The sequence below is a fragment of the Hoplias malabaricus genome, chromosome 17 (genome assembly GCF_029633855.1).
Source record: "Hoplias malabaricus isolate fHopMal1 chromosome 17, fHopMal1.hap1, whole genome shotgun sequence".
NCBI lineage: Eukaryota > Metazoa > Chordata > Actinopteri > Characiformes > Erythrinidae > Hoplias > Hoplias malabaricus.
In genome coordinates this window covers 12,901,223-12,911,714 of record NC_089816.1, presented here as the reverse complement: position 1 = coordinate 12,911,714, position 10,492 = coordinate 12,901,223, and the positions used below count along the sequence as shown (strand labels likewise).

Below are 10,492 nucleotides of genomic sequence, written 5' to 3'. Positions count from 1 at the left end.
TGTTACCCTCATGAAGGATGATCTGCAGTAAAGTGCCACCAGAAATTCAGTATGTCTTCTTATAATTAATCTATGTAAAGACTTTGTATAAACGTTAATGCACAGTGACCTCATCTCAAGAGTTCCATATAAGTAAGAGAGAAGCTGGCGCAGAATATTCCTTCTCACCAGTTTATATCCTTGATATGACAGCCAAAGTGACAATGACCTGAGAGAAAACATAAAGCCATTAACATCAACAGCATTCAGGAATCAATAGTAGTAGTAGTAGTAGTAGTAGTAGTAATAATAATAATAATAATAATAATAATAATAGTAATAGTAAAAATATTAACAGATGTTTGCTTCAAGAGGTTTTTCAGCCTCTTTTGATTATTGACCTCAGACTTAATGAATATGGATTCTCTGGTTTTGACATATAACAAAAGGCAATGAAACATAGGAAAACAGCAATAGGAAAAAACAGTGAATGCACCTTTATTGACCAGCATCAAAGAGCTTCTTCCTGCCCTCCATACCAGACATGGCCTCTACATTCTTACGCCAGTCAGTCACCTCCTCTTTCTGTGTGAAAAATACCACATTCATGTTATAAAACATGAGCTATATACGGGAGAAGGTCATTTTTCTGCTCAAATTTAAATGCCATCTACTAGCTCGATAGAAACTGGACTCATAGGATTTGGCTGTCTCTCCATCTCATGTCCTCACAATGGGAGGGAGGAGCATAGCAAGCAGTGTGGCTTTTACAAGCTTTTTACAAGTCCTCACAAGGCCACAAGGGTGTACTCCTTCAAACCATTTGTAAACTCATGAGATTGTACCTTTTCTTCCTCCTTTTTGACCGTCTTGAGATTGGCTTTGAAATCCACAGATTCTTTGACCTTGGAGCCCAGCAGAGCTCCAAGCATGGCATCAGCCGAAATCTTCACTCTCTTCAGAGCAGGTCTCTTCATTTTTCCTTTCAGCTCAAAGATTTTATGAGACAAATCTGCAATCTGAATTAAAATCAAATTAATTACATTGTATTATGTATAGTATTATACATCATAAACTATTTAATTTTTCAGTATCAGGGACACATCAGAAGACAAACAAATAAAACAACAACAAATAAAAATTATTTTAAGACTTCTTTTCCATAATAAATTTTCCACAAATCCTAAGTTCAGTTTCAGGAGCTGATTTGTTTCTCATGATCCCAAACACATTCACTAAAGTTGAGGTCTGGTCAGAATTGTTCTCAATAAAACCTTTTTCACAGCTCCACTTCCTTTCGGTCCAATGGCATTGAGTAGTATTTTCACAGTGATGGGACGCACAGAAATGCTTGTGGATTTCGTCTAATTTCTACCAAGTCTTGTAGGTTTAAAAGTCAACAAATAATTTCTTTAACAGATTTGGACATTCCAGTTTGTTAGTTTTTTTTTTTAAATGAAACTTTTACTTTGGACCTTAATCTTTTTTGTGTAATCCTCAAAAATACTTCCTGAGTTGTTTTTATGTGCAATTAAATAAGTGTGGTCTCTGACATTTGCACAGTACTATGGGTTCAGAATGATCTACTGTAGTTTGAATGAGTACCTCTTTTTCACTTTTAGACACTTTGGCTTCTATGTCATATCTCTCTTCATCCACAACATCAATCTTTTGGTGAAGTTCTTTACACAGAGCCTGAAGACCAAACACAAACAAGTGAGGTTTAACAAGGAACCCTTGATTAATGTCATATTTACAGTTGAATGAGAAAGTGTGGAAACACCTGGACAATTGCCATTTTGTTCATTTTCTAAAGCACGTATGTGACATCCTCTACAGGGAGTAAATGTAATTATTACTTTTTTGCATGTTGTTTTGCTGTTTCTTTCGGGAATAATTTTTCATATAATAAAATCTTCCATGTCATTTTATTAGACAACATTTATTTTTTTTTTATTTCCCAATATATATATTATTCATCAAATAAACTGAAATTTTGCACTGAAAGTTGGCAAGAACATCTCATATTTATATTTATTCACTGTAGAGGATTGTTAATGTACTTTCACTTAGAAAATCTAGAGAACATGTCATTTGACCAGTGACTCCCAAAAATGGAAGATGACTGTATGTGCCTTGGGCCCCTCACATAAAACAAAGATCTCAGTAGGCCACCATATGTCATAATTATGACATGTTAAATCATACTTACAAGAAAATGACTCTTTATGACTTTCTAAATAGCTATATATGGCAGAAACCATTAGGACCCAAAATGTATTTATTTTTTAAAGGTTAGGACACTAAATAGTTATCAGCTCATTATGGCAATCCAACAAACCTGCAGCTCCTGCACAGACAGTCCAGACAGCTGCAGAGGCGGCACACGCTCATTCAGAACTCTTTCTCTCTCTCGCTGTTTCTCCTCCTTCTCATTTGCAATCAGTGTGCTTGCCTTCTTCAGTATTTTAGTCTGAGAAACAAGAGAATACGAATAAGGTTTAAACTGGTTAAGCTGGTTTATGTTTGCTATGACTTTGTCTCTTATGTCCAAATGTTGCCCATACACATTTTGTAATTACTTGGCTACTTTATCCCATCACAGACATATGAGATTCAATACTAACTGTTTAATTTAAAGAGAAAGCCTAACAGAACCCTGGTGCAAACACATGGTCACCATGTCCAGTGGTAACTGTCAGTTTATAAAATCCCCCAGTATTAGGCTGTAAACCAGTGGACCTGTCTTCTCTGGGGTGATTTACCTGAACTTACACATGTTTATGTGACTGAATGCAATGAAATTCTCATGGCTACATTCCAACATCTTGTGTTACACATTCCCAGAATAGAAGTAGGGAGACAAATGAAATGAATATTGATTTCAGAGAGGAGCAAAACATCTAATGAGCAGGTTTGTACACATCCTGGACACATTTTTGACATATGCTCTATTTTAAATGCAGGCTTTAAAGGGAATGCAGAAAAGACGAACCTTGAGGAACAGCCTTCGTGAAGCTGAAATCTTGGGTTTTGCTTTCTGAAAGCATGAGAATTAGTACTGTGTTAGCATATATTCGCATTATGGTACATCAATTTTGATAAGCTTTGATATAAAGACCCCCTAATACAGAAAAACAAAATGTCCTCACTCCTCTTTGGAATTAAATTCTCTGTGCAGTATATAAACACTGTTGAGGTTTCAAAACATGCTGTTGATTTAATACTTCATATGTAAAAACTAAGCTTCAAAAAAAGTCTGTTTGAAATTATTATTTTTGTGATGTCACAAAAGCCAGTGAATTTATACACACCAATCAGCCGTAACATTATGACCATCTCATTGTTTCTACCTTCACTGTCCATTCTCTCAGCTCCACTGACCAAACAGGAGCTCTTCTTAGTTCTACAATTATAGACCATCTGTTGCTCTGCATGCATTGTTTGTCCTCTTTCACCCTTTTCCTCAAAGATCAGGACCCTCACAGGACCACCACAGAGCAGGTATGAGTTGGGTGCTGGATGCTAGATGATTCTCAGTGATGGTGTGACGCCGACATGTTAATGTGTATTGTGATGGCACGTGTGGATCAGACATAACAGTGCTGTCTGAGTTTCCTTAGTGTCACAGCTGGACTGAGAATAGTCCACCAACAAAAAAAGGTTCTGTGACCACTGATGAAGGCCTGGTAGATGTTGACCAACACAAACTGTACAGCAACAGATGAGCTACTCTCTCTGTCTTTACATTTACAAGGTGGACCAACGAGGGAGGTGTGTCTAACAGAGTGGAGAAAGAGCGGACACGGTGTTAAAAAACTGTGGTGGATATTTGGAGATCCTGACCCATAAAGAACAGGGTGAAAGGGGGCAACCAAAGTATGCAGAGCAACAGGTGAACTACAGTCTATAACTGAAGAACTACAAATTGCAAATGCGCCTAATTAGTCTGAAGTTTCAGAACCACACTAATGAGACGACCATAGAGTACAAAATTCCAACTTCTACAGAGCACCTGAGGGGACATGGGAAAAATGAATTTAAAAAAAATGGGAAAAATGAATGATTATGCACCATCTATCACAGGGCTAATTAGATACAAAACACCTCTGGAAACAGGCATCACTCTGGAAACAGTGCTTTGCATCAAAGATTTTTAAGGGAATACAAAATATACGGAACAGAACACAATGTCAGTAATCTTTCGTTATGATCCCCACATCCTCTAAGGAACTTTGTAGGCTACTGAGACAAGATGCTAAAAACAATACTGCAGCATGATACATAGGTTTTAGTTTTCCATTGCATTAACAGGAGACAGCCAAGATGATACAAACAAGGCCAAAACTGTGTTGACTCACCGGTCTAGAGTTGTCAATGAGATGAGAAAAAATGTACAAAAAAAAGTTATAGTAATTTTAAATACAGTTGACTGAATTTGTATATCTCATAAAGCAATTTGACTTTAGTGAAAAAGATACTTACGCCTCAGACATTGTGACTTTAATGTGCCACCTAAGAAAGCCTCAGAGAAAGGGAGAAAAAAGTCTGTGATCAATCAAACTTTAAGGTTCAAGTTATTCATTAACTCCAACTGCTCCTAATGATTTCTGTGCTGTTTTTTTTTAATTTATCGATAATTATCACAACATTAAAGAAGAAAAAAAAGTTTTTAAAAAATTCTCTGTTTTTTACAATGTGTTTTAACTATGATTTTTGTGTTCTTCATTATATATAAACCTTTATTATTATTCTACACTAAAAATATTACATCCAAAATATCTTGGATATGTTCGTGTTAATATTTAAATAGTAGCATTCTAATTAGTCTACACTTGTTCTAACCATCAACATCAAAATCTGAAAAAGCTGAACTGACCTTCTAATAATAAACTGACAGAGCACTCTTATTAAAGAAAAAAATTTATGTCTACATTAAGCACATGTGGAAGCTTATTAAAGATATTTTTAAATAGAGATTAACTAAAAGAGCTGATATAAGAAATATTCACTGAGTTATAGCTCATTAAAAATGTTCAATGAAAGTTCTGTGCACATACCTGGTGTGTGCAGGAAAAGCCCAAGAGTGCGTAACAGTGCCAGCTCCTGAGGAGCACAATCAAGTTTTATGGATTCAATGGCCTTCTGTGAATGGCTCACTAAAATAGACTTGACCGCTTGAAGGCTACTTTACTTAGAAGCACCACAACAAAATTTGAATGCATTGCCTACACTCAAGCCCCTTCCTCTTGTCATTATTTGACTCTGCAAAGGAGTGGGACCTTGAGGAAAGCTCAAGGTAGTCTATAAGCACTCATACTACTGCATCTATACACACTTTAAATCAGTATACCAGTTAAGAATCAACTGAGATATAGAAGGTCATTGGTTGAATTCCATGTTTTGGGGGCTGTAGGTAGCAGAGCATCTGCATATACTCACTTACACATCATAGTGTATGCAATCCTCTTTGCAGAAAGACAGCACTGGACTAACAATGGCATTACACCTTTAAAAATCAAAATCTCTGTGTATTTCTGCAAAACAGGTATAAAATGTATGTACACAGCTCATGCTACCCAGCTTGACTAAGGAGTAGGACACCAAAAACATTCCATAAAGTTCCACAAGCATGAAAACATACAAATCTACATTTCAAAAACTTTTACACACAGATCAATGTTTCTCCTGTGGTTTTTGTCTTTTGATCCACAGCTTTCTGCGAAAAATTTAGAAAACTCTGATACAGTGGGGGCGGCACGGTGGCGCAGCAGGTAGTGTCGCAGTCACACAGCTCCAGGGGCCTGGAGGTTGTGGGTTCGATTCCCGCTCCGGGTGACTGTCTATGAGGAGGTGGTGTGTTCTCCCCGTGTCCGCGTGGGTTTCCTCCGGGTGCTCCGGTTTCCTCCCACAGTCCAAAAACACACGTTGCAGGTGGATTGGCGACTCAAAAGTGTCCGTAGGTGTGAGTGAATGTGTGTGTGTGTCTGTGTTGCCCTGTGAAGGACTGGCGTCCCCTCCAGGGTGTATTCCCGCCTTGCGCCCGATGATTCCAGGTAGGCTCTGGACCTCCCGCGACCCTAAATTGGATAAGCGGTTACGGATGGATGGATGGATGTATGATATTATTTTTAAGAACATTGGCTGCATATTGTACCGGATGTATTTAACTATTGGCTATTGGGCTTGGTAATCTTCCTAAGTTTGTCTTAATCTTCAGTGGAATTGTATTTATGCATCTCAAGAGACCAGGCAGGGATTAGCAAGGATTTCAGGAGAATATTTCAGCAGCTGTTTGTCTGTGCTAACCTCTGAGAATGCATGTTATGAAATACTGAAGCCAACTCCACAGAACGTTAGCATGATGCTAACCGCCAACTCCGAACAAGTTAGAGCTGATATGTAACTGGACACTTACACATATTGCTGGGCCTGGACGTTTGACCTGAGTAACAATGCTGCTGTGTGGGGAATGAGAAAGGCCTTGAGGTGTCACCTCCAGCAGTCCACTTCTTATTCTGCAATGTTTTTTTAGCTCTGGTTACCTCTGACATTCATGAGCTGTAGAGCAAAGCTAGGTGACCTTCAGGGTATTACATAAATCAGGATTTCTATCATTTCTTTCAGTTTAGTGGGATAGCCTAAGCCAAAAATATGGATTATCCTGTACAAATGTCCATCCTGACTTTCAGTTAAGTAAGGAATCCTGCTTTGTGGAAAAAGTCCTGGTCTCAGAAGAACACTACACAGTGTAACCATAAACCCTTGAAGGACGCCAGTTCTGCAGTGCATTAAACAGAAATCAGTACTTCTTGTTTACTTGTATTTTGTTAGAGATATTTGGAGAATTTAATATTTCCAGTGTTCATAGTGTTTTTTTTTTTCATCTCATTTTTAATTTTTTCAAGAAAGGATTATTCTATGAAACCTCTATGCAGAGACTTTTTTGGTTTATTTATGACTATTATACGAGTACATTCTGACAGCCATAGTGTGAACTCACAGCTTCCTGTTGGAGAACAGGGACAGGTTCCTGTCTTGTGATCAGCTCCATAAAAAGAATGGCTCTGAGGACTTTGTGGTTGTCATCAACCACATGAAGGCTGCAGCTGCGAGTGTGTTATGAAGGCATGGGAGCAATGTACAAATATAACCCCTCAGGAATGATCTAACACCTCCTGAACTACTTACAATTAAGCAGATGTTGTCCAACACAGAGGAACACACAGAACTGGATGCGGCGTCATTCTGCAGAGATTGAAGTAAAGAAACGGCTGTTGGCAGATTTGATTTATGTTAAATCATTAATGTTTAATAGTCTGTACTTCTGGAAATCAATGTGCTTGTTCATATATATATTCAGAAATTTCATTTATTTAAAACTGGAAGTTAATTTAATACATAAACCTAATGTAGGTTTCATAATCATAGGTGGAATAATGTAATATTTTCTTCATTCTTTTCTCCTTGTCATAAAGAACAGGGACAATGTCTGAGGGGTAAAATGACATGATAACGATCATTTGTAAATTTAATATTGCTTATTTTATTAATTACTCTTCCTCCTTCTTTTTCTCTTCTTTCTTTATTCTACACAATGACCCAGAGGCATTTGTCACTTGTTTCAGTCATTCTTCACATGAGTACTGTCAGTACATGGCCTTGTACTCAATAAAGCTAAATGTTTGTGGACATCTCAGCAGTTAAAGAGGAGCAGAAAATAGGACATTTTCTTTCCTTATCACTCTACTGTAAAGAGAATTTTGAGGATAATTAAAATAAAATCATGATCCTATTACACTGTTTTCATGATTTCTTAGGCAATAGGCAAGGCAAGCATGTGTATAGAGCACCTTTCATACACAATGGCAATTCAGAACGATCACGTATTTTCCCCACAGAAATTGGAAGTGACTACTATAAGAACATTGAGGATATGTCTGGTATGGAGGGCAGGAAAGAACTATTAGATGATGGTCAGTAAAATATACACCACAGCAAGTATCACTTCAAATGTATAGCAGCGTCAAAGAGCAGTCAGCCATTTTCTCCAATTTCTATATGTTATGATACAGCCATTTTACTGACACCTATTGGTCTAGATGTAACAGGAATACTAAATTAAAAATATTGTAAATGTGGCCATCCCAATGTGTAGGACATGAAGCATTTTTATAGAATTTGATTCTATTTTTTAAATGCAATATGTAAAAAAAACAATAATAATAATAATTCCATAAATATTTAATGGCAGTCATGAAAATAATTGACTGTTCCATTAAAACTATATAACAAATAGCAATTTAATTTGTCCCTTTCCTTTAATGATCAGCAAAAACATTTGGTGTTTCCACTGTATCCATCCATCCATTATCTGTAACCACTTATCCAATTTAGGGTCGCGGGGGGTCCAGAGCCTACCTGGAATCATCGGGCGCAAGGCGGGAATACACCCTGGAGGGGACGCCAGTCCTTCACAGGGCAACACAGACACACACACATTCACTCACACCTACGGACACTTTCGAGTCGCCAATCAACCTGCAACGTGTGTTTTTTATGATCAGATCAGCAACCAGCTTCCCTTAACATCTACGGTTAATCATTGAGCACATCACATGAGTACCCAAACCACCCACTGCATCACTAGCTCTTCATAGGGGTCATCAGGTATGCACCACCTCTCTTCAGTGTTTCGCTGAATTAAGCCCACAACATCTCTAGAAGGCTCAACAGTGAAGTCTGGGGTCCCAGACCCACCCCCCTCCAAGGCAGCTTTACAGTCATTCCATACCCTTAACCATCAACAAACTTAAATCCACACTGGCCTCCCTGGTGACTAAGACTGTACCTAGCCACGTTGGCACCGTTAATGCATGCTCAGTGCCACCAGTTCCATGTGATCTTTACGTGCTCCATTACCAACCATCACAACAGCACCTCTACAGTGCAAGACAGCTTTCAGTGCCTATATTCAATATTAGTCCAGCTGTATATACCCATAGGCTGAAGTCTAACTTGACATGAACAAATAATGATGCAATGCTGCCAGAACCTAGAAGAGCTGTGTGTGAACTCAGAAAATGCATTTTAGTGATTTGTTTATATATGTATTATTTTATTCCCTCTTGTGAATGTCTCACTAAAGAATCCCTGCTCACACCCTCTCACCCCCTCACCCTTTCACATTTTTTATGTACTGTACAGACATCATGTTTGCAAATATTCCACAGTAAAAATTCAGAATTACGCTCTCCAGATTGAGAGGTTCACAATAAAAACAGTGTTTCAGCTGATATCTCTAAAATTCTAGTTGGTCTAAAATTCTTTCTTATATCAATCGTAACAGGACCGCAGCAAACAAGTGCACAACACTTCAAAATTAGTACTGTCACAGGTCATATTCCGAAAGTCATGATAAATACAATCAAAACGTGTACAGTATATATTTTTAAGTAGGTCTGCAACAGTTCACACATAAGTTATTAACTGTTAAACAGACTATGCACTCAATATTGCTTAAGATTTGTTGGTTTTCTTGTTTGTCTGTTTTATCTGGGGCAAATGCACAATATTCTTATATATACTGAGATAAATAAACAGAAAACAATATAAAAAATTGTTTAATATTGTTTAATGATTCATTGTTGGCATGCTTTGGAGCTCATTGTAAATGGAGGGACACACAGGCTACTCAGTTTGCAGAAAACACAACGGCAAACATCATGCCAAAGGGACTGAGAACTGTTCCAAGTCCATGTCTGTGGAAGAGAGACCAAGTCAGTATTCTAATCAAACAAAATATGCCCTGGATAGGGCCCCTGGTTCTCTGGAGCATGGAGTTTCAGATAAGGGCTACATGGATTGAAGCGTCTGGAGAACTAAGTCAAACAGGCCCCTATAGAGATGCACTGGGTCATGGTAATGGACCAACACAAAACCCACCTTTTGATTGTCTTTAGATGCCATTAATTTTTGCTGGGATTAGTGCAGGGGGACATAACGAGTGCAGGGAGACATAGTGTTCGGGAAGAAAGGGTTCTTGCAGGTTCTAAAGTACTGCTACACAAACATCACACCTAAGTTTAACCGCAGGTGATTGACCACAGTTGAATAAACATGTTCCTGCAGCCACTATGGGGGGAACTTGAGCAGACACAGCAGTGGCCAGCTCATCTAGTCCATCCCTGCTGCCTTTCCCAAAATGCCACCAGACATAAACATGTTTCCTCCTGGCTTGGCCCACATTCTGGTCCCTCCTCAGTTTGATAGCAGTGGAGGTGTATGTCACCACCTTCTTTTCTCTGCCTGTGTCATTTCAAATTTCAATGAATTTGAAAGAAAAGAAAAGATGACTGGGGGAAAACAAAAGTAGGACTGAGGAGACACAGGAGGCCTCTGTTTTAACCTTACTATAGAGATGGACAGTGTGCCTTCTGCCACAGTGGAGTGCCACCTGATTCTGATGCTGAGGTAGATGAATGGGTTGTTGGCTGTGGTTCCATGAACCATG

General features: G+C 38.3%; 1 protein-coding gene across 1 annotated transcript; it reads right to left on the bottom strand.

Moving 5' to 3' along the window:
* Window positions 1-10,491, bottom strand: LOC136674098 (troponin I, slow skeletal muscle-like). The gene is made up of 7 exons (XM_066649962.1): window positions 10,393-10,491; window positions 2,975-3,019; window positions 2,321-2,452; window positions 1,585-1,674; window positions 825-998; window positions 476-564; window positions 1-208 (listed from the first exon to the last, which is right to left on the bottom strand). Exons 1-6 carry the CDS (start codon window positions 10,489-10,491, stop codon window positions 478-480), a joined length of 627 nt encoding a protein of 208 aa, XP_066506059.1. The 3' UTR covers window positions 1-208; window positions 476-477.
* Between the last annotated feature and the right edge of the window lies 1 nt (window position 10,492).

What these genes read in the sequence shown, in the direction of transcription:
- LOC136674098 (XM_066649962.1), bottom strand. Translation starts at nt 10,491, where the DNA reads ATGGTTCATGGAACCACAGCCAACAACCCATTCATCTACCTCAGCATC. An exon ending in CACGAAGGCTGTTCCTCAAG is followed by an intron (nt 2,453 to 2,974) that starts GTTCGTCTTTTC and finishes CTTGTTTCTCAG; the next exon opens with ACTAAAATACTGAAGAAGGC. An exon ending in TGTCTGTGCAGGAGCTGCAG is followed by an intron (nt 1,675 to 2,320) that starts GTTTGTTGGATT and finishes TTTGGTCTTCAG; the next exon opens with GCTCTGTGTAAAGAACTTCA.